The sequence below is a fragment of the Lathamus discolor genome, chromosome 5, assembly GCF_037157495.1.
Source record: "Lathamus discolor isolate bLatDis1 chromosome 5, bLatDis1.hap1, whole genome shotgun sequence".
Taxonomy (NCBI): Eukaryota; Metazoa; Chordata; class Aves; order Psittaciformes; family Psittacidae; genus Lathamus; species Lathamus discolor.
Genome location: NC_088888.1, coordinates 33,282,632 through 33,307,362, shown reverse-complemented (window position 1 = coordinate 33,307,362; position 24,731 = coordinate 33,282,632). Strand labels below are relative to the sequence as shown.

Here is a 24,731-nt window from a genome sequence, read left to right as displayed (position 1 = left end):
GCCACCTGTTTTTAGAAAGAGGAAGAAAGCTTGTGGTTGTGTTATGAAATCATCTCCAATTAGGCAGATAGTATCTTCAACTCCATCAAGTAAGTTTGGGTTGTCTTTAAATGTGTGGCTTTCATTTCATAGATGTTCAGTACTGATCTTAGTCTTTCCACTTCACTTTTATGTGTTGTTCCTATTCACAGAATAGCCAATCTATTTAGATGACTCCTAAGTTTTGGCCCCTTCCTTTCTGGTGGCAGTAATTTCCTGAGGCAATTTTTGTGCTCTTCTGCAATGATATTTAGAAGATTATCACATTCCTTATAACAAACCATAACTGCTGGAGGAGATGGGCGATAACTACATATCTCAGTATTTGCTTAATTACTAGGAGGCAGTCAATGAACCTGCGTTAGAATATGGTGGCTTGACTTAACCCAGAATGTTAGCTCTAATTTTTTGAGTATTTGCATGTCTTTATCGAGGCATCTATTTCCTTTTCTTTAATCCTGGCCTTTTTTGTTCTTTTAAATCAAGTTCCCTGGAAATAATGCACTGGAGAGAGGCTGTTGTTCTTTGTGCAAAGCTCGTTCTTTGGGTTTTTCTTCTTTCTGTCTGCTAGATGCAAAATGTCTTACCATCCTGTAATCTAAACTCTTGTTATTGGAGCTTGGTAAATCAGTTTGACATCTAGTTGTGTATCTGAGATGTCATTGCTGAAGTTTCACTGTCTTTTCAAGTTAACCTTTAAATATATTGAAGCCATTCTGCATTTTTTCAGACCCCAACTTCACACATTAATGCAGCACATCTTCCATGACAGGAAACATCAGATATTTTCAACTAATCATGTTCTGGTTTTGCTTTTTTCTTAGTGTTAATAATAATTTCTGCATTAAAAAATTGTATAGTGACAGGACAAGAAACCTGTCAACCTTGTTCACTCCTAATTCTGCATTCAAGAGTTTATCACAGGTGAATCAATGCATATCCATCCGTTACTTCTATTTTTACATCATCATTAAGAGTGAAATCTCATCTTAGATCATTAAGTCATACAAAAATCTGACTGAAGCCAGTGGGAGTTTTGCTTTACCTGACTATTAAAATATTTGAGAAGGAATGTAATGCTTGTGGATTGGAGAGGCTAATTGTGTAGGCTTCAGGTTTGTTCTGAGGGCAGGTAATGTCTGGCAGTATTTTTCGTGCTGGGTCTGGATCTGCTAGCAGCCATTGTGGCTGTTCCAGCCTTTGATTTTGTGTAAAAATATGTGTCACTGTTCGCAGAGCCATAGAATAGCTCACCTCCATTCTCCACCCACAAAACAAACAAACCCCCCCCCTCCCCCCAAAAAACCAACCAACCAAAACAAAAAAAAAAGGCCTTTTAGAATCAAAAGCAAGAAGTTAACTTTGGATTTGCATCTCTGGGACTCAAGGTGTGGGTTGCTTGTCTGGTAGCGAACTACAGACTTGTGGGCTAGCACTTAAAAACTGCTGTGATATTGGCTACCAGTTTTGTGCAGCCCCTTATTCTTCTGAGGTGCCAAGCTTTTACATCCCTACACCTGGAGCTTCCACGTGGACACTGGGTTCAAGGTGACTCCAGTCAGATACTCAGTTTTACAAAGTTTTTGAAAACATTGATCATAGAATCCAAAGCATGTGTGATGGTCCATAGGTCTTTGTAAGCTCAATCTGTGAGGACCAAGACTGGAGAACAAAAATGATGATATACTTCCATGTGCAGGCTCAAATAGTAATAGAAGTATCATTACCCCAGTGGGGCTGCTTTTAGATGAGAAACATCACATGATGTTATTTTAGAAGAATACTAGGTAGGTTAATTGTTGGAAGATGTTTACACAGCTTCTAAAGTGGCAGATTTATGCTCTGTAACAACCAGAAGGACACCCCAGGAGCTCACCATTGCCCCTCAGCTCCATCTGGCCAGGAGTGGTTCCAAGACTGGACTTTTCCTGCTGCTGTAAGGAGGAAGAAAAATATATGGTAAAATAAGACAAAGAAGTGCTGAATCACTTTTTTTTTCAATTAAAGCTTCACAAAAAAAAATCTTTTTAATCTTAGTAAATGCCCTGTTTGATTTTCTGTGAGTATTTATACTTATTTTAATACCCCCTCTTAAGGCAAATAAGAGCTAAGCATGTAAATCCCCAGAGAACTGATGAAAAAAAAGCAATCCCCTTCACTTAAATGTAAAAATAAACCATTTGGCATGTTTATGCAGAAAAGAATCTCATAAATTATTATTGCGGGTTTTTTTCCCCTCTGTCATCTAGTACTTTCTTAGCTGGATTGAAGGCATGCACAGCTTTCTGCTTGCAATTTTTTCTTTGAAGTGATGGTGAATATATTCATTAATTTAGAACAAAAAATCTGCTAATTTGTTACTTGTCTTCTGTTTCAAATGGATGATCTAAAAGGCTGAAAGTATTTCTTTATTTGGTGCAGTGCTACTTGCAGTTTGTTGTGAGGGCAATCATCTCTAAGATTTTTAAGCAAGATCTCCAGGTCACAGCTCATCCAATTACATGCAGAAGAAGGCAAGGAGACAGAGCTAGTCTGGGGAGCTTTCTTTTTCAGCAGCAAAGTTTGCATTTCTTTTAATGTAGTTAAAACATTTGACAGGAGAGAGTAGGGTTTAGTGATGTGAGGTGATTTCCAAATGAGTGTTAGCTTTTTACTGACCTACTTTTGACTAGCGGTGTATTCTTGTCCATTACTTTTTGTCATTGAATAATGCTGATATATTAAGCTGTGTGCTTCAAGGGCATTGTAAAATTGCATGTAGGGGCACGACTGAACTGTGAAAGTGCGAATTACTCTATCAGATCATACCCAATTAAAAAGTGACAAGCACAGCAGGAGAAATTGAAAGCAAGGTTTATCTTTCATGTAACATAAGAAGTCACTATATCGGTTAGAAACAAAGTGAGTGTGAAACAGATTCTCCACCTCTTCTCATCCCTCTTCAAAAATTAATAATATCTGCTGACTTTATTATCCAAAAGAATAAGCCCCTGAGTTGAAACAGCTCATGTTGAAGGATATTATGACAATAGCAAGTGAAGGGGAAGTACAGCAGCCATACACCTTTAAGCTATCTGCTATCAAAGCATGCACTGGCCCTGAGGTCAGCACATTGGGGACTGACTGAGAGGGAGTTTGGAAAAAGTGGTGGTATTTTATATAAAGCTGTAGTGTGTCATTAAAGGAAAGCTTGCAGTCTTGCAGGCTCTCCACAGTTCTGCAGGAAGCGTAGGAATAAAAGCATGGTAAAGAAACAGAGAACTTCTGCTAAGTCCTGTAGTTGCTAGAGAACTGCTACAAGCTGAAGAAATTTTTTTATTCTCCAGTGCCATTATCCTTATATAACCTTTTGCATTACACTCATCAGTACTCTTCTTATGGTGAGATGAGTCTGTGAATATACAAATGAATGCAGTTGTCTATGTAAAATACAATCTTCCAGAATCCTGCTGGCTCAAGATGTGTTGCAGAACCTATTCTGACAGTGAACCTGGATTAAGGATGTTACAAAACTGTGGTGCTTTCCAGAGTACTAGGGTTGTGGTGTTTTATTCTGATTGATTGGTTGTTTGGTTTTGTCATAGGTTGTAGGGTTTGGGGGATGTTGCTATTCTGGTAAAGTCTCTTGCAAATTAAATACCCTCCCCCCCAAAGTAAATTACCTTTGCAAATTGTGTCCTGTATATGCTATTAGGATGCAGACTGCTTAAGTGATGTGTAACTGCTGTGTGACCAGGTGAATACCACTGTCTGCAGACAGTCGATGTTAGGTTGATCCTGATGCTCACTGCTAATGGTAATACCCATGTGGTTTCATTTAGTGAAATCCTCCATGTGTATGTGTGTGTGAACAGAACTTTGGCACAGCTGATTTGGTTAATGCTGAGTTTTCAGATTAGGCTTTAGTGTGTGACATTATATTTTGTGATGGAAAAAAGAAAAGGAGGAAGAGAGAGGAGTGAGAAATACGAAGTACCTGATATGTGTAAACTGTGCTTGCAGGCATTATTGTATTGTAGGGAAGATAGGGGGAGGTGGATGGTTACTTTGCCAGGGTACCTCACCCATGTAGCAAGCTTTGCCTGTCAAAACAGTGATGCTCTGTAAAATGCATTTTAATGTAAAATATATATTTAACTGATGTACAAAAATTAAGAGTTTAAAAGTGACCAACTGATTTATAATCTTACTAGACTAGGAGCTGGCAAGCAGCTATTAGGGAGGTGAAAAAAAGTTATCATAATGTGAAAATGATTATTCTCTAAAAGCCTCCTGTTTCCTGGAGGGGATTTACCTTTTCCCCACTCATACCCATGATGGAGGACCAAGTGTCATCCAGAAGAATGGCTTTATTATTATGTGTTATGATGAGTGGTTTATTGGAGTTTCTTCTGAGAGAAGTAGTAGGGACTCGTGCAGGCAGTATCTAGGTACCCAGTTTAAAACCAAACGAACCCAAAATGCCAAACCACAAAACCCATCACAAATCTTAAAACAATCTTTCGTGGTAACTCCTTCCATTCTATACTGTTTTGGTTCTATCAAAACAAGTTTGATATAAGATTCATAACATTTGAAAGGACTCTTATGTGTGGACTGACAAATCAGGTAAGCTTCCTTGCTTCTCCTGATGGTAAAGGGGAGGACCTAAGTGTGTGGGATTTACAAGATCTATTAATGCGATACAGATACAATAGACTGTCAAGAAGAAAAGGGAGAAGACACCCACACTGCAATTTGAATGTGGAAAAGATTAATGGAATTACAATTTCTAGCAGATATATATATGTATATATATATATATAATCATAGAATCATAGAATAGTTAGAGTTGGAAAGGACCTCAAGGTCATCTAGTTCCAACCCCCTGCCATGGGCAGGGACACCTCACACTAAACCATCTTGCCCAAGGCATCATCCAACCTGGCCTTGAACACCGCCAGGGATGGCGCATTCACAGCCTCCCTGGGCAACCCCTTCCAGTGCCTCACCACCCTAACAGGAAAGAATTTCCTCCTTATATCCAATCTAAACTTCCCCTGTTTAAGTTTTAACCCATTACCCCTTGTCCTGTCACTACAGTCCCTAATGAAGAGTCCCTCCCCAGCATCCCTATAGGCCCCCTTCAGATACTGGAAGGCTGCCATGCAGCCTTCTCTTCTCCAGGCTGAACAGCCCCAAATTTCTCAGTATATATATATATATATAAAACCTGTGGATAAGAAATGAGTTGGTTAAAAACTGTACAGTTATACCATTACCTAACTGTAACTTCTATTTTGCAGTCACCAGTGTAAAAGAAAATGCTGAAAAGTATATGGAGATACTGGAGGATAAACTGCATAGGTAAGGATGATATTATGGAAACCTTTGTAAGCTTAAAAATGCTTGTTAATGCAGCATTGATATGCATAAAAGTGTTCAAGAATGTTTTGGAACTTGTGTTAGTATAATACAAAAAACGGTTCAAAGCTGGAAACCCTGTAAGTGTTATTGTTGAGATTTCTGTTTGTGGCTGTGCTCAGCAGCTTTGCCACCAGCCTGCCAGTGGGTGCAGGTAAAAGAAAAATCACTGTGTTCTCAAGTGCGTAGGACTACTCTGAAGCAGTGGTCGGATGGCCAGAGAAAAGGGAGCACGTGTATGGTTGGTGTGCATTGCTCCAGCTCTGCCTGCAGGTGCTGTAATTGGTGGTGAGAGCTCTTGAACACCCAGAAGCCCTGAAGTATTTGGGATGTGACAGCTGGTTGAAAAATCACTCATCTGTTCTTATGCAAAACCCAGCTCTGAGCAGAGCCAAGGAATCCCATACTAGAATTCTGGGCATCTTTAACAAGTAATGAGTCTTTATATAACAGTTTTGAAAACGTGCCATTTTGGGTGATTGTGGAAAACAAATAGAAACCAAGACAACAATGGAGATATTTTAAGAACTGAATCCTAATGCAGAATTTGCTTATTTTTATGCCTTTTCTTTTTTTGCCTGCTGCCTTTTTTTTTTTTTTCGTTTTTCCTTTTTTTTTTTTTTTCCCTCCCCAAATGCTAGCATTTGCATTTCTTTCTCTTACTGTGTGAAAGGGGCTCTATATCTTCCCTTAAATTTTAGGCTACTCCTTGAAATAGGCTTAGCAAATGTTGCAGTGCTGTTATAATGAATATTGTACGTTAGTGGACTTTGCCTCGTTGACCTCATTATTTTTGGTTGTATATTTATTAAAAGAGGGTTCTAGTTATTTAGATTTGCTAACTCATGCTTTTGAATATAGAAGTATTTATTTTGCGTAACTCGTAAATTTAAAAGCAATTTAGTGCTAAGTGAAAAATGATGGAAACAGACCTCAAGATCAAGTTGTGTGACTGTGTGCTGCCTAACCCCCTCTTAATATCATTTTATTTCATGACATAGTTTAGCGGTGAGCTTGGCAGTCCTGGGGTAATGGTTGGACTTCATGATCGTAGAGGTCTTTTCCAGCCTTAGCTAACTCTGGTTCTACATACACCAATCCATAAGCGTAAGACAAGTCTTAAGAACTTTCTGAGGGTTGTTGTTTTGAAAACCATACTCTTTATTAAATATAATATTAAAATTAATGTTTTAATATTAAAATATAATGTATAACAACATGTATTGATGCTTCTAGGCTGTATAGATTCAATTGACTTATCAGGCTTTCGGAAACAAGTAAATTTCTCTGTAACTATTAAATACTTGGAGGATCTGTATGTTTCTGCACCACCACCATTTCCAAGGATTCATTAGATAGACTCTGCAGCTGTTATTTGTTTTAATTTATTTATGCCTTTTTGTGTAATTTTTGGGTTGTTTACCTGGACTTTTCTGCACCAGTATTTTGTATTACTACACATTTTTGTGTACCTTGATAACTGTTGTTAATGACCTTGCAGCATGGTTTTTTCCACTCTTCCTGCTGTTTCTGGGAGAAGTTTCCATGCTGAACTGCTGGTATTCATCCTGCTTCACAGAATCACAGAATCCCAAGGGTTGGAAGGGACCTAAAAAGATCATCTAGTCCAACCCCCCTGCAAGAGCAGGGTAACCTACAGTACATCACACAGGAACTTGTCCAGGCGGGCCTTGAATATCTCCAGTGTAGGAGACTCCACAACCCCCCTGGGCAACCTGTTCCAGTGCTCTGTCACTCTTACAGTAAAGAAGTTCTTCCTGATGTTAACGTGGAACTTCCTATGCTCCAGTTTACACCCATTGCCCCTTGTCCTATCACTGGATATCACTGAAAAAAGCCTAGCTCCATCATCCTGACACCTACCCTTCACATATTTGTAAACATTGATGAGGTCACCCCTCAGTCTCCTCTTTTGCAAGCTAAAGAGACCCAGCTCCCTCAGCCTCTCCTCATAAGGGAGATGTTCCACTCCCTTAATCATCTTTGTGGCTCTGCGCTGGACTCCTTCAAGCAATTCCCTGTCCTTCTTGAACAGAGGGGCCCAGAACTGGACGCAATATTCCAGATGCGGCCTCACCAAGGCTGAGTAGAGGGGGAGGAGAACCTCTCTTGACCTACTAACCACTCCCTTTCTAATGCACCCTAAGATGCCATTTGCCTTCTTGGCCACAAGAGCACATTGCTGGCTCATGGTCATCCTCCTATCCACCAGGACCCCCAGGTCCCTTTCCCCTTCACTACTTTCCAGCAGGTCAACCCCCAACCTGTACTGGTACATGGGGTTGTTCTTCCCCAGATGCAAGACTCTACACTTGCCCTTGTTAAATTTCATCAAGTTTCTCCCCGCCCAACTCTCCAGCCTGTCCAGGTCTCGCTGAATGGCAGCACAGTCCTCTGGTGTGTCAGCCACTCCTCCCAGTTTTGTGTCATCAGCGAACTTGCTGAGGGTGCACTCAGTTCCCTCATCCAGGTCATTGATGAAAATATTAAACAGCACCGGTCCCAGCACCGACCCCTGAGGAACTCCACTAGTCACAGACCTCCAGCTAGATTCTGCGCCATTGACCACAACTCTCTGCCTTCTTCCTTTCAACCAGTTCTCGATCCACCTCACTACTTGATCGTCAAGCCCACACTTCCTTAGCTTATCTATGAGGATGCTGTGGGAGACAGTATCAAATGCCTTACTGAAATCAAGAAAAACCACATCTACCGCTCTACCATCATCCCTCCACCTAGTCACTTCCTCATAGAAGGCTATAAGGTTGGTCATACATGACTTCACCTCATAAAACCATGTTGGCTGTTCTTAATGACCCCCTCATCCTTGATATGCCTAGTGATGGAGTCAAGAATAAGTTGTTCCATCGTCTTTCCAGGGATGGAGGTAAGGCTGACCGGTCTATAATTACCCGGGTCCTCCTTCTTGCCCTTCTTATAGATTGGTGTGACCTTTGCCATCCGCCAATCCTCAGGCACCTCGCCCGTTTCCCACGACTTACGAAAGATGATGGAAAGTGGCCTAGCAATGACCTCCGCCAGCTCCCTCAGCACCCGTGGGTGCATTCCACCCGGACCCATCGATTTACAGATGTCCAGTTTGCATAGCTGATCCCTAACCCAATCCTCATCTACCAAAGCAAACTCCTCCTTTGTCCTGACTCCTTCTGGGGCTATAGAAATCCGGGGCCCTCGGGGAGAGTCTGCAGGAGTAAAGACAGAGGCAAAGAAGGCATTCAGCACCTCTGCCTTCTTTATATCTGTGAGAAGTATCATTTCAGGGGAAGAATTAAAAGTTAAACCACCTTTTTGGGATTGCTTTATATTTTGTAAGCATATTTTGATGAGCAGTAGATGACCATTTCAAAGTTCCCTTAGAAGATGAAAGAGTTGTCAAATATTGTAGTATAATTTATTGCTTTTGTATGCAAGGGTTGCCTTTCTGAATACCCCATAGACCCGGGCCTCAGTCTAGGTTCTCTACTGCAACCAGGCTTCAAAGGTTTGCTGTCGAGATGTGTGTTCTTCCAGCCTTTGCTGAGGACACAAATGCACGACGTCAAAGTATATCACTGCAGCATGCAGTTTAACATGCAGTTCAGGACTTGCCATCATCTTCTGTAACAGACTGTTGCGGTGTTGCCAGGCTTCTAAAATTTTTCATCCTTCTCTTAAGAATTAAAAATACATAATAAAAAGCCCCAAACAGCACCCCCCCAACGACAATGAAACCCCCTAAAACTCACCAAATAAACCCAAACCAACCTCCCAAAAAACCCAGCGCAGTGCTGGCCAAGCTCCCAGATGGTGAAGATTGAGGCCTGAAACAGTGTGACAGTTTTTCAATATGTACAGATGCTATTATTCTAAAAATAGTTCATCCCAAGTAATTAAGGGAAGAGAATTTCTTTTAATATTGGTGGAAAGAGAAAATCTCTGATATTTTTGACAAAAAGGAGTCTCTAAGATACTACATCATTAAAATCTCTTTGTATTTATGCTAATAGATTTGTTACAGATACTTGTTTTTTAAAGGTTCTTTGGACTTTAAGTAATTAACTGCACCTGCTATACAGCTTGAGTGATTAAAAAAAGTAAGCAAAAGCCCAAGATGCTTCCTCTCCTCCAAGCACCTCCCCTTAGAGAAATAACTTGAGAAACTGTTTCTCTTTGTTTGGTCTTCATATAGATGCCCAGATTACTCCTTTATGTATATCGTAACCTAAAGAAAGACTCTCTAAGGAAAGTTTAAAGAGCAAATTATAAGTTCACGTTGTAGACAGAGGAAGAATTTGCATCTGGCTCATGGATGCATTTTTTTTGATGCCTTTGAAACCAGCAGAGGATCAAATCTGTGCAGCATGAATTCAAATAAGCTTCTAAATTTTTTCCTCCAGCTGAAACATATAATTTTGCTAGGTAATATTCGAAGTAGAAACCTAGATTCAGAACCCTTCAGTTTAAGAAATACCTCCAAAATAAGATAGAACTCTTAGAAATGTAATTTTTGAGTGCTTTTTAATACAAGAGAATTAATGAAGAAAACTCAGACAAAAACAGCTTTAATGAAGATTAAGGTTAAAAAAGTATCAGTTTTGTCAATGAAAATGCTTCCCCCCCCGCCTTCTCTTTTGTTTATATTTTTAAGAAAACTCAAAGGAGGTGATCCTGCCCCTCTACTCTGCTCTTGTGAGACCTCACCTGGAGTATTGTGTGCAGTTCTGGTGTCCTCAACATAAGGACATGGAACTGCTGGAACAAGTCCAGAGGAGGGCCACGAGGATGATCAGGGGACTGGAGCACCTCCCGTATGAAGACAGGCTGAGAAAGTTGGGGCTGTTCAGCCTGGAGAAGAGAAGGCTGCGTGGAGACCTCATAGCAGCCTTCCAGTATCTGAAGGGGGCCTATAGGGATGCTGGAGAGTGACTCTTCATTAGGGACTGTAGTGACAGGACAAGGGGTAACGGGTTAAAACTTAAACAGGGACAGTTTAGATTGGATATAAGGAGGAAATTCTTTCCTGTTAGGGTGGTGAGGCACTGGAATCGGTTGCCCAGGGAGGTTGTGAATGCTCCATCCCTGACAGTGTTCAAGGCCAGGTTGGACGAAGCCTTGGATGGCATGGTTTAGTGTGAGGTGCCCCTGCCCATGGCAGGGGGGTTGGAACTAGATGATCTCAAGGTCCTTTCCAACCCTAACTATTCTATGATTCTATATTCCTCTTGCGATATTTTTTGGTTTTTGCTTGGTTTTGGTTTTTTGGGAATAGAGGGTGGGAGTGGAACCTAGCTTATTCACTGGAGCGCCTTTTTGGGGAGTCTTGTTTTCAGGTTTTGTTTTTTAAACAAATGCAATACTTTTGACTGCAGCCTATGAAATAGCTCTCTTCTCAAGTAGCTTTATAGAATGTCAATCTGTTTGATTAGAAACAGTACTCTTTTAATAGCCTTGTGCCTACAGGAAAAAAAAAAAGGAAAATATGCACTGGAAAAAGAAAAGGGGGGGGGAAATATGCACTGACAAAAAAGGAAATATGTTCAGTCTCTAATAATTTCACTCCAAAGAAAAGTTAACCCATTCAGTATACAAACCACTTGGCAGTGTTTTTTCCTTTTGAGGTATAGCTTGTATTCTGAGTAGTGGATTTGCAACTGTTGAGAACGGTATCCTCCCATCAAATAATAAGTAAATATTGTGCAGGCTGTCTCTTTTCCAATCACCAATATATATCAAGCTACTTCTAGGGCTTATACATTAAATCATCAGCTGCTCTTTTGAGAGTGTAAATACCATTGCCATCACTTCCACAGAATCATAGAATAGTTAAGGCTGGAAAGGACCTTAAGATCATCTAGTTCCAACCCCTCTCCTGCGGGCAGGGACACCTCACACTAAACCATGCCACCCAAGGCTCTGTCCAACCCAGCCTTGAACACCATGGTACACCTTGCAAAAGTTTTATCTTTTGTTAGTAAACAGGAGATGTGCAAAAGAGGTTAAAGTTAGCGTAATAAAACTCTGTGTTCAGTGAAGACATCTGTCTGTATGAATATCTGAAGTGCAAGAAGTTTTGCTTAGATAACTTCAGCTCATTACTTGAGATAAGGGATTTAAGAGGGATTGTACAGGAGAAGTTTACTTATAGATGTCTGATCTAGCTCATTGAAAGTCATCTGAATATCTTCTTGTGTGACCCTTGTTCTTCCACAGAAAGTATTTTACATCTCATTTCTTTCTACTCCAAGTGAAGGCTCTGCTGGGGTTTTATATCATTACTGTGACTAAAGTGGGCTTCTAGTCTGTAGAAGAGCCATGAACATGATCAAAGGGCTGGAGCACCTCTGCTATGAAGACAGGCTGAGAGAGCTAAGCTTGTTCAGCCTGGAGAAGGGAAGGCCCCAGGGAGACCTTGAAGCAGCTTCCAGTGCCTAAAGGGGCCTGCATGAAATCCAGAGAGTAAGTTTTTACAAGGGTGTGTGGTGATAGGATATGGGGCAATGGCTTTAAACTAAAAGTGTGTTTAGATTATTATTTAATTGAAATTAAATATTAGGAAAACTTCTTTCCTATGAGGGTGATGAGGCCCTGGCAGAGGTTGCCCAGAGAAGTTGTGGGTGCCCCATCCCTGGAAGTGTTCAAGGCCAGGTTGGATGGGACTTTGAGCAACCTGGTCTAGTGGATGGTGTCTCGGCCTGTGGCATGGTGGTTGGAACCAGATGGTCTGTAAGGTCCCTTCCAACCCAAACCATTCTGTAATTCTGCAATCCAGCTCTTTAAAGAACCACGAAATTCTGCCGTGAGCTGAAGTCATGTAAATGGTTGAGGGTCATGAACTGAGCCCACAAAAGAAGTACTAGAAAGCCATGAGAACAGAAAATTTGGGTTGGGATTTTGTGCATTAAATGCTCATTAGTTAAATGGAAGCGGATAGATTTTGCGAAGTGTGTGGGGTACCAATAAACACCTTTGAGATGAATGGAGGTGGAGAAAGGGTGCTAAATTGTGTTTGGCTAGGTACTTAGATGTGGGAATACAAGTCTAGAATTGGGGTTTGTAAATATTCACTTGTTTTTGAAGATACCAAAAAAATCACCTGCATTTTAAATGGTTAAGAAACCTTTGATGTGTTTCTGCATGAAAATCCGTCATCTTCTGGGTTATTTGCTAGCTTTTGCATATCTCAGTGAAGTCATGTGATATGAGCAATTGTTTTTCTGTCACATTTTACATGTGCCCTGTATTTCATTAAATCTCTGTCCTAGCTTCAGTCTGTTTCCTTTCCATTGTAGAGGAGGTTGTGTGAGAATACGTGTGCGCAGAAAGATTGATCTCTATGAGAACTGTATTTGATAGCTGGAGAAATGAAAACAAATGTGTGGAACAAGGTAAAATTGAAAAAAAAATAAAAATTATCTTTCAGACCATTGCCCTTGCAGAAGCTAGTAAATGTTCCCCAGTAAATACAGTTATCTGGTAAAGTGCTGTGCAAAACCAGGAATTCAGTTACATTACTGAAACATGCAGCAAAAGGCTTTGCTTCTTTCAGCTCAGTCTTACCTTTGGAGATACTGCTACGCTGCTCTTGCAGTAGCAGAGGGAAATAAGGCATTTTATAAATTAAATAAAAAACTTTTTCTGTACTTTTTTTATATTTCTTTATACCAAGCAAAAGTAAGATTAATGGTGCAAATCAGCTTCATGAGATTTAGGCTGAAATAACAATACTTTATTTTTCAAGTGTCCATCTGCTAGATATCCATTGAAACATATTTGGAATATATTGCCCTTGTGAAACTTATTAGAAACTGATAATCTGTGAAAGTTTGCACTCTTAAGCTGGTGGAGTAAATACAGCAGAATTGTTAAAAGAGAACTTCATCTGAAGATTTCTTTTCTGTATGCTGTGAATGATCTGACATTTGCCCTAAGAATTGGGGTTTTTGGCATACCAAATATTTCCTGAGTGACATTGCATGTTAACTTGAAAGTTTTGCCTGAACCATAGCCTGAGCAATTAATGACAGATATGATGTTGGATGAAGGAGCATCTCACAAGTGAAAACACATCTTGAGGCGGAAGGAGGCAGAGAGCAAATGAAATGCCAGGTGAAACCGAAGATCTTGGGAGCATCATTTATCCTTCTGCATGCACTCAGAATGAAGAGCCAGACCTTTCATGGAGAATTGAACCCTGAGGCAGCAGAAACCCCAGAAGGAGCTGCCTTCATTGCTAATTAAACAATTAGGTCCTTAAACATTTCTCAAGCCTGTAATGATTTTCTATTGTGAGGTCTCTGTGTCCAACTGGAGCTTTCTAGCATCCTGCATCCACCCAGAGCCCTGTTTGAAGCCTGTGGTATCCAAGCCTACAAGCACAAGCTTGCAAATGTTGAGCATTTTAATGACTAAGCTCTTATGTGGCCATCTTCAGGCTTTTATTTTCTGTAAGGGTAAGATTTCATCTTGGGCTCTTAGTGTCATGTATGTCGTTGTGTAGAAAGCCTGGTGTTTGCTACAGAACTGCTGTGCCGAGGCTGCTGAGTAAGGCTTTTTCAAAAGCAGCAGTACAGGCATGCTTGGGAGTGCCAGATGGCCTGCAGTGATTTGTGTGACCTGTGACCTGCCTCAGTTGCACTGAGGGCCATTTTAGCTGCTGGTAGTATCTTAGGAGTGCAAAGCTAAGACTCTAATGCCATCTTTGCCTACGTCCCCAAGCCTATGTGTTTTCTGCTGTGCTTCCAGGAGAGCACACAGCCCCATCCCTTGGTGGATAATGATCTGATCTTATTTTGCTTACCAGCAGTTTTGCTGCAGGAGTGTTAAATGCAGGTTAGACAAGATACTAGATCCTTCTAGTGACTCATTTAGTCCCTTTCTTCTTCCCAGCTGGTCTAAGTCATACACAGCTGTGAGAACATTAGCTCTCAAATTGTGAGCAGCAGACACGTTATATGTGGTGATGCATTCCTTTATATCTCATGGCCCACATGGTGATGGCTTCTAAATCCCTTATCATAACCGCCTCAGGCTGCAGACAGCTTTTTTTATACCAGCCGATGCAAAGATGACATTTCTTGAGCTGAGGGAATTTAATGTGATTGTGCTGTTCTCCAGGCCTCCAAAAATTATGATGTGACTTCCATTCATCACAAGCACAGGACTTTTTAGTGGCTTTTTCTAATTCCTGGATAGGAATTATGAAATTTTTTGGGAATAATATTGTTCAAGAGTAGGTGGTGACAATTACACAAAGGTGTTTTATTGAGCTGTTTTCTGAGTTATTCTGCAAGAAAGGGGAAATGAATAAATTCACCTGCTGGTATGTGCTTTGCCATTTTTGAATGATACAGCACCTCCTAGCTTCAGAAATATATGTGAAACCTTACTTCTTTAATTGATTCTCTTTCACTGTTTGTCTTGGTTAATTTTCAGTTCAATAATGTTTGTTTTCATGTTAATGGTGGCTTTTTTCAACTCACGGATGCACAGTACAGGAAATTTAGTGGGGTCATACCCTGCTGTGTGGTGTGCTCATCTGCATGGCTCCTTGTTCACTGAGGTGTGAAGAGGATTGTGTATGATTAGGACAACTTGCATTTACTGAAGAAGCAGATTCAAACCCAAGGTGTGTTTTACCTGATCTCATGCATCTGTAATTATTTTTTTTTTTAAGGGTTTCAATCAAACACCACTTGACTAGTTCAGAACAAATGCGGCTGCAACCTGCATGCTGTGAAACTCCTAGTCCGAGCATACCTTCTGTATCAGAAACTTGTGGTTTTCTCATGCAAGCAATGTTTGTAATGCATTTGAACACATCGTCTTCACTGACTTCCATCCCTTCAAATGTCCTGAAGGGTCCAGGTCAAGAGTAATTGCCATCACATCACATTCCAGTTTGCGTGAAGATGAACAGTCTTAAAACAGTTATTCTTTTGCCTTATTATTCACCTTATTAGCTAAATGCATATGTCTCAAGTCTCCTTTATAACATACTAAGTTTCAGAAATGTTTCTTGGAGCAGAGCTGGGTATGAATGCTCTTAATAGCACGGCACACTGAAGGGACAGTGTTTCGTATTGTTGATGGTTGTAAAGCTGGTTGAAGATTGTCTTAGAGCACATTGAAAGGGCTGTGTGTCCTTGTGGATGCATAGCTCTCATACCTGCTTACAACTTCTCTACTGTTCCTGTCTATATGGGATATTTGTCCCAGTAATGTTGCAAAAGCGTTGCAATGTCACCAAACCCATGTGAGGATGATCAAACACTTTACTTGGGAAAATATGTTCTCTTTGTTGTGTTCATTTGCTTTGTTTCAGTTACCTTATTCTTTAGTCTACATGAGAGACACTGTCGTGAAAACAGCATCTTTGTTTTTAAAGGCTCATGTTTTCTTGATCCTCTGGTTTGAAAACTGCCTATGTCATAGCACTTACTTTGCTGTGGAAAGGTTATGATATTATGAATTGAAGAATTATCACTTCATCTGTGTAGCTGGTTACAAGAACGTAGGAACTTGAAAACAAAAATAGTGTTTTAAATAGATTTCTGTAGGGGAGGGAAAAATGGGCAAGATCCCACTGATCTTTTGTTTTGTTACTGTTGTAGTGAGGGAAGGTTACTTGCCCAAAATATTAATGACTAAAAGGAATGAATAATGAAAAGCAAACTGCTAAGTGTGCTAGTTAATAAATTACAGGTAATTCTTTGGTGGCTATATTGGCCCAGGCTTATTTGGGAGATACATGTTCTTTTTTACTAGTTCTGGAAACTTAATTTTCACAATGGTGAATCCAATTCACAAAGTAGAAAAAACTAAGTATCCTTTCTTGCTCTATTTCTTTGGTTTTCCTCTGCTTTAAATATTTGTGTGCTTTCTTTTTTCCTAATGTTTTCTGTTCTTTAATTACTCTATCTTGAAGTTAGCATCTTAGAGAGACAGCTTTTCTTATTCTCATCCTGGTGTTTCATCTATTGTAGCTTCTCTGTCTCCAACTTGTCTCATTTCCACATTGTAGATTTTATTCTTGCCTTCTTTCTTTTATTTCCACCTCCATTCCTTAGCACACCTATTTCTGTGTATCTCCTTTCTGTATATCATGGGGGTTGGAGGGAGGAGAGTTGGATGGCAGGAATATAATTAAGCACTTGATTCACAGAAAACCTGTTATCAATTTTAAAACACAGCAGATACTTTTTTGAAGTATCTTAGACTACATGACCACAGTGTAGGTTCACATTATCTTCATAATCACTTCACTACATTTGAAAATGCCTGCAAAGTCTGGCCAGAGTATAGTATCTTGGAAGCTCTTAGTAAATTTAAATTTAAATAATCTTACAAGCAAATGGATTAACCTAGATTAACTGGGCCTGTAGGAAAGGGGACAATCTTTGTTGTTCCTTCTGTTTCTGGATGTGAAAAATATAGCTAATGCTCACAGGGATGAGCTGAAAACTGAAATAATCTCTCTGGAAACTGAAATAATCTCTCTGGAAGTGGGGCAGATTAGAGTTTGGAATCGTGTCTCTGCAGTATAATACGTATTTCGTCTTTAGGGTGCCATGTGCCAGTGGAGATCATTTGGTAGGCAAGCTCACGTCTGATGCCAGGGTGCAACTCTTGGTCCCCAGCCTGAGCTTGTGTATTTCAGCACTGGCAGAACTAATATTTACACTTTTCTATAGATGAAAAGCATTTTGTACAGGCAGTAAAAATGGAGGAGGACAATGAATGCAATCTGCTTTGTCCAGTAAGTGAGAAAATGAAAACAAACCAAACACAAACCCCGGACAAAAAAATCCCCATTGATTCTGTCTAATGGCCTTCATAATACAGGAGATAATTGAACTGGTGGCACTCTCCATGTCTTTTGTGGCAATAGCAAGGACCTTCTGAGTCTGCAGTGATAAAACAGTTGCTTGCTGCAAGGGAAAGAGGAGTTTGTTTTAATTCCTGAGGATCCACCTGCTGGATAAAGGTGTGGAGGAAGATTATGTTTTGCAGAAGAGATGTGATGGGGGAGGCTTTTGGGTCCAGCAGTTGTCTGGGGGAAGGCGACAGAACACAATTTCCTTTTCTACTCTGAAGTCCTAGTGATGAGTTAGTATTGCACCAATGTATATTTGGTGTGTATATATACATATATATATATATATATAGTGCCCTGAACATTTTTAATGACTGACTGACTTCTGTGTGAGACAGTAAGAAGTGAAGAAGGGCACAAGAACTACAAGCTTAGCAGTTCTTGTCCGTTTTCTTTTTCTTTTTGCATTTTTCCTCTTCAGGGATGCTGGGTCTCAAGTAATTGATTTCTTGTTTTCCTTTTTAATTGGGAAGTGGGGGAACTGTGGCACACGACTGTACTGATTTGTGAGAAGTAAGGGAAAGCTCTGTTCGGTTTAAATCTAATCTCAGCATTGAAATTAAATTTGTTTTTAGGGAAAAAATAAAAAAAAAGAGGCCAGATTTGATGCTGGTTTCCAGTGTCTGTTAAAGCTTTAGAAGAAGCAAAGCACACGGTCACACAGCCTTTAGCAAGTCTGTCCGTATTAATTCAGGTTTCATCTAGATTAGGGCTTTTTCAAAGTTACAGAATTAACTTGAGTAGTTAGTGTGCAACACTGGCAAAGACAAGGTGATGGGATTTTGCTGCTTATTCATGGAAAAGCTTGCCTGCCTACCTCCATTCCCTTCAGGCTCTTTGTCTTCCATTCATTTTATACTTAGCATAGCAAAAATCATCAGAGGACAAGGCTGGATCTCCCCTTCTAAAACCAGAAAGTATTGCTTAAAAAGAAAATGTGCTGAAAGTTCACAGCCTTTCTAGCTGGTTAGTAATTGTGTATTTTGTTAGGATCTTTTCTTGCTCTGTCTGCCTTTTTCTTAGGCTACATTGTTCTGGTGCTGGTCAGTCATGCCTGAAAAGCTAGAGTTCAACAATGTGCTGAAACTCATTAATGTCACAGTAGTCTTTTATGCTGCAAACTCTTGCCTCATCAGGAATAAGTAATTCTACATCACTTTGCTGCTTTGATGTGTTCAGATTTCCCTATTTTGAACCAGAAGCAATATTTTACTTTTGTCTTCCCCATCTGTTTTCTCATCTTTTTGTATTTGATTCAATTACATAAATTTTATTAGGAGTTTAAAATTAATACTCATCTTTTGTTTGTGAATCAGGGATGCTTTTCATTGCAGAGAGGATCCCATTTTGTGAATGGCAAATGTTTAACATGACTGACAACAGCCATACTGGCTTCCTCTTACCAGAGAGTGGGTTGTGTGGTTTTTGATGTGGAAGCCTATAAATTTTTCTCTTTAGGTATCTATGCTAATGTACTTTTGTATTAAAGAAGAAAAGGTTGATACAGAGGGCTTTAGTTATTTGCTTTTAATAGTTTTCCATTTCCAATGGCTCTGAGAGATTCCTACCTTGTGGCTCCACTGGGCTTCATAAAGAATGTGCAGCTGTTGACCTCATCCTGGGATTTTCAGGGGGTGTTTAAAGATAAGGTCCAAGACCATCATCTTTAGGATGCATTTGCGGTGTGCTATAGATGCTGAGGAGTTACCTTTGGATACTTGTTCAAGCTAAAGGACGGTGGTTTCATCATCCCATCCAGACAGCGGAGAAAATGTTCGACAGGAGGTGCTGGCGTTATTTGCAGATGTTTTGTTAAGAGCATAGTGTTGGGCAAGAGGCACCCTGGAAACTAGGGACTGATTTTGAAAAATGGATAAAAAGACATCTACTTAAGCAGAAGACTGTTTCCAGCAACTTTGTGGGACTTTCCCAGTCTTTTATTTTTACTGAAAAGTGAGTGCATAATGGATGTAAACTCTTCAAAGTACTCCTCTTTGCCCACTGGCATCACCTGTTCCTTGCCCACCTCTGCTCTGCTCTTGTCTTCTCTGTGAGCTGTTTAATGCAAACCTCAATCTATCTTAGTCGTGAAGAAAGAACTATGTGAAGAGAGGGAGGGATATGCAAAGCTATGTGTCACCTCTGTGTTCATGGCATCAAGCTTTTGCTCTCTTACCAGGTCTGTTTGGTGGCTGCATATAAATGCACGTACACAGTGAAAAAGACCTGCTCCTTTCTGAACTTGGCAAGAAAATTGTTCAGAGGTGGATATGTATTTTTCTGCTGCTGCAGGTTTTGAGCGCATTCTTGAAGACGGGACTTAAAAACAGTTTGTGCATTTCTCGGAAGCTTTGTTGTCTCCCTTGAGCAGGATTGCCATCGACAGTAGTAACATAGAGCAGTCAAGGAAGATGAGGATGGGCATCTCTGTGTCATCTGCCTGCTGTCCAGTAGCGGGGTTAAATCCTCCTGCCCTGTGTTTGGACAATACTTTGCAAAAGTGCTGACTGGCCAATTAGACACAAGCATCGTGATAATTGGAGGAGCAGAAATAAAGTATCACCAGCTGCATAGCATGAGTACAAAGATGTAGGATAGCTCTATCTTGCACACAACTGGGACGGTCTTTCCCAATAGCATTTGGAAGCATTCGTTACTTAATGTACTTGCTGCCATGAATATGCTGTACCATTTTGGGAAGGCACACAGGCCCCAGCAATTCAGAGTGTGCTGTCAGGAGTGCGGGCTTCATTGTAGCTAACAGGATCCAGCCAGGGAGGATCTGTGGACACCGCCCTTTCTCTCTTGCTCTTTTTGAGCCAGAACAGGATCTGGCTTCTGACTTTATTTGACCCTGCAGCTACAATATGTCATATCATGCCCTTCGACCTTTCATAGGAACTCAGTAAGCACACATCTATTGACATCACCATTTGGCAAGCACTCGTTTTTCCAGCTGTGTCTTCCTGGTCACAGAGGTTGAATTTCAAGGTACATTTCCACATCATAACAATATATAATCTCTCCCAATTGTATCTTTTCTAAAAGGACATTAATTTGTCCTGTTGTTTCCAATTGTTATATATGCTTAAATTCTGCTCAGTCAGTAGTACACAGAATGATTCACATTCCCAAATTCACTTGACAGTGAAAGTCTAAATCAGTTATTTTTTTTCAGAGAGAGGACTATATTATAAACTGTTGGATTTTATATCAGGGAACAGAATAAAAATAAGAGAATTGTAAATTCCTTCTATATGCTTCCTAAGACATGCGGTCAGACACTGTAATAAGCAAGGAGAGATCAGGCTTGTTATTCTAATTGCTCTGTGATAAGAATGCATTCTTCTATTGGTATAAATAGCCATTGCTGCTATTGCAGCAGAGTGGTTTTGTGGCAGCTGAGAATGTGGCCTCAATGGAAACACTGTGCTTTCTTCCTGTGGCATACTTTTGGAAACAAATGCATTTTCTTGGATTTAGAACTGGCTTTGACTTTGAAAGCCACTGAATTGCTTCAGTTTCTGTGGAAGTTACTAGAATCCTCTGTGGGATCTCACAAAGGTATTTAGGCTTGCAGCAGCTAAGCTGTTTGAGCAGAGCTTAGGTGAATACATAGCTCTTGAGATGCATGCTTTCCAAAATGAGGGCCTAATTCATGCCTCTCCTTTAAATCTGATTTTGGATCAAATATTAAATAGTGCAGAAAAAAAAATAATCTTATTCCAGCAATTCCCATCCAGTCAAAAAACCCCAAACAACCTGATTGGGCTGTTTAATGACATTGTGGGGCATTGCTGTTATTGCAGGAGCCAAAGGCAAGCAGCATGCAGGCTGAGTTATCAGAGTTAGTACCAAACTTGAAGGTGCTTTATCAGATTATGAATGAGGTGAATGATAAACAAGGGTTTAGAAGCTGGCTTTATGGGGACAGCTTATTAAGAAGAATTCCCTGGTAGCTTTTTCCTCATCTGTCAAAGTTACATTTTTTACTCTTAGAATAGATTATTTCTAATAGGTGTTTCAGTGGAGGTAGGGGCAGAGGACCATTACTTTGTTCCTTTTTTTAAAAGTCAAATAAATAGCCCTGAAAACAGGTACTAAATTTTCACATTATATATTAGGCAGTACAGTAAAAATAAATTGTACAGTAAATGTAGGGACAAAATTGGGTAGTAAATTCTTACTACAAGTTGCATTCCTTCTTCCCTTGTAAATTACTTAATTTCCTGCATTCGACATGTTGGTCCCATTCCCGCATCCACCTTGCATTAAGAATCAAAGTGAAAACCATCAGCTGCAGCAGTCTGTCATTTTGTGTTTCCAGTGGAGGTAATTTAAGTATAGCACAGTGGCATTGAATGTTGATAGAAAGATGAGAGGCCGTGATTAAAGTTTTGTGCTGGGTAAAATAAACGGGTAGTGGATTGATGAGAAAACGGCAAAAATATTGTTTGGCGTTGTATGGTATCTTGTTTTTTATAACACTAATCAAATGTCCATTGTTAGTTTTAAGCACTAGAAAAATGGTTCCTCCTACTTGTTTTGAACAGGCCCTTCAAGAAAGAAAAGGCAGACATAAAATCTGTACATTTCATATAAAATACAAGGTGGCAGTTCAAACCTCAAGATGCTATCAGGTTTTTTTCCTATGGGCAGGAGAAAGATGTCATGATTATTAGCAGATTAGTTTTAGATTTTAGTTTAGATTCTAATCCTACAGTATCCGGGATGCAGTAGGTAACATTTTACTGAGCGAAAGAATTTGTGGATGATGAGGGCAGCTGATAGGCTTAATTTTTTAAAAACATTTGGCAGAAAATACTGTCAGTTAACAGAAAAACATAAATAGCTGACATCACTGTGAGGGGTTAAGTAAGAATATTATTATATGAGTATTATTTCTTCTTTGCTGTTGTTAGCTTCTTTGAAAAATCTGAATGTCATAAAGGGAAGGTATTTTTAGAGAAATGTTTTATGAAGCCAGTTCAACTTAATAGCATTTAACAGGTCTGAGAAAATTCCCTAGGAATCTTAGAATCCATCCATCATAATAGAATGCATTTATCTTTTTTTTTTTCTTAATTATACAGTGTATGGAATTGGTGATATAACCTCATTATGCATAGGTACAAAATGCTCAAAACTGATTTCAAGTATTAATGTGAGAATGTAACGACTCTTCATGTGAGAAATATTTTGATGCATTACATATAATGTAGATTTCATTACGTATAATTTAGGGACGAGTGTGGAGTGGAATTTATGAGAAATATTACAACTTACATCTGGTTCATTACTTTGTTAACATACAGGTATTGCTGTAAAACAATGATTTATTAAATCAGAATCTGTGGAACTAGAGAGAAAAATGGATTTCTGGAAGGAGATCGGACATAGTGGTGCCCCTTGCTGTTAGTTGTGGGCAATGTTTTGCTTGCAGCCCTCCCATTTAATACAAGGTTTGTCTTGCCTTCTGCACAAAAGGCTGTATTCTCAATAATGTATCTCAGCTGCTGATAGAAATTATTCAGCTACAAATGCAAATTAGGAAACTACCTACACTCACAGCTCCCTTTTGTTTACCTTGCTTTGACAATTTGGTATGCACATTTGAAAATCTGTCCCTCATTTTGTACCACTGTGAAATATATAATAGTTACATGGTACATTGATTTTTGCTTCAATGACAGTACTATTATTTTAAAAGTAAAGTATTTATACAATATAAAAAGCATATTTCCTTCATATATGAACATCTTCACATCCGTGTATCATCACGATTATGAGGTCCTTCACCAAGGATAAAACAATACAATTAAAATTGTTTAAAAATAGAAAGTAATACATGTAAATGTAACACATGATGTTTGTGTTCTCAGCTAGTTAATTCTATAGTACAGCATATACTTATTCTGTGCATGGTCTTTCACAGGATCTTCATCTAAAGGCACTACCTGTGGCTACCACAAGTAATTAAATGGCAGAGTAATAAAATGGCGGTGTTACCTGCTAGGTAATAGCATGGAGGGGAAAGAGAGAGGGAGGGAGGGGAGAAAATAGAGTCAGGGAAGGAAAGAGTTTTCAACTGAAAGAGGATAAAGACTGATGGAGATTGTCCCTGTAGTCAGACCTGCAGAAGTACATGGTCCCTGAAGTGAAAGTTCAGAAGGGCAAGGAGAGATGTGAAAAGTAAGGTCCGTGCAGCAGGCAGCACCAGTCTTAAGGAGACTGTGCAGTGCTTGAGTGGTTGTGTTCCTGCATGGCATTTTTCCTTCCAAAGTGGTTTTGTTACACTTCAGTTTTGTTCTGTAAGACTTTTTATACTGGGCCTCAGGTGTCTACAGTGTTAGATATCTTGGATGAGCAGGTGTCTGCTCATATTTGGGGTTCTCCACTAGGCTTTGTCTGGAATTTGGCAGATGTCGGCAAGGAGGGGATTGAACTGTTGTTCTTTGGTTTTGTTCACAAAGTCAAGAGCTCATAGCTTCTAATCCCAACATAACTTAAAAGACTGGTGGGTGTTCCCTAAGAGTATCGTAAAGGTCAGATCACTCAACAAAGACACAGGATGCCTGGCTTCAGTTATGCTGCCTGCTGCACCTCCAGGTCTACTCAGCCCTGTTACATCCTTGATTAGCGGAGGGGAGGATGCCAAAGCTATCACATTGAGGGCTGGTTTGGCCTAGGAGCTCTGCTCACCTGTTTCATCAAATCTGTTCCTTTCTGCACATTTGCCTTTGCTACTGGCATGCTGTGGAAAGCAGAGACACTGCTATCACCTGTTCTTAAAGATGCATGCAAGTAGTGTTCCCATCTCTGTGCTGTACTATCGTGTCCTGTCTGGTATGCTGGATGTCTTTTGTCTAGGAAGTCACACAGTGGACTTGTCTGTGGCTCATCAGGTTTAGGTATTAGAAAGGTTAACCAGAGCAAAATGTTTGGGTGTTGAAGATGTAGGAGTCTAGGTTAGATGGGCATTGTGAGGGTTGCTTTTTGGGGCTCTTGTGGTTCTGGGCCAGAGTATACTCTAATAGGTCAAACATCACATTTAAAGAGGGTCAGTTATTTGTTGTTTTCTAGATATGACTGTGTTTTATAAGGAAGAAGGCAAGGTCAGAGAAGCAAACTGCTTGTGCCAGAGAAAAGTACTGCAAACTGCAGACTAGGAGCTCTAGCTAGTCTCCAAGGCAAGTGTTAGAGCAGATTGACATGTGGCCAGGGGAGTGTGGACTCTCCTGACCTTCTGAGCATGAGTTTTGTTCTTACATGGAGAAGTGCAATAATAGTGCTGAACAGCAAACAAATGTTGTCAGTAAGCTTTGAAATAAAGGAGTGAGAAGAATGTCTCCTGCACTGGGGGACAACTAGATGATCAGAACAATATGAAGTCAGT

General features: G+C 40.0%; 1 protein-coding gene across 4 annotated transcripts in view; it reads left to right on the top strand.

The window, feature by feature from the left end:
- Nucleotides 1–24,731, top strand: part of DISC1 (DISC1 scaffold protein) — a 200,698-nt gene that overhangs the window by 147,546 nt on the left and 28,421 nt on the right. For all 4 annotated transcript variants that reach the window (XM_065680273.1, XM_065680272.1, XM_065680271.1 and 1 more), the window contains one exon: nt 5,325–5,385. In XM_065680273.1, the coding sequence (XP_065536345.1) occupies nt 5,325–5,385 (61 nt within the window). The remainder of the gene's footprint in view (nt 1–5,324; nt 5,386–24,731) is intronic.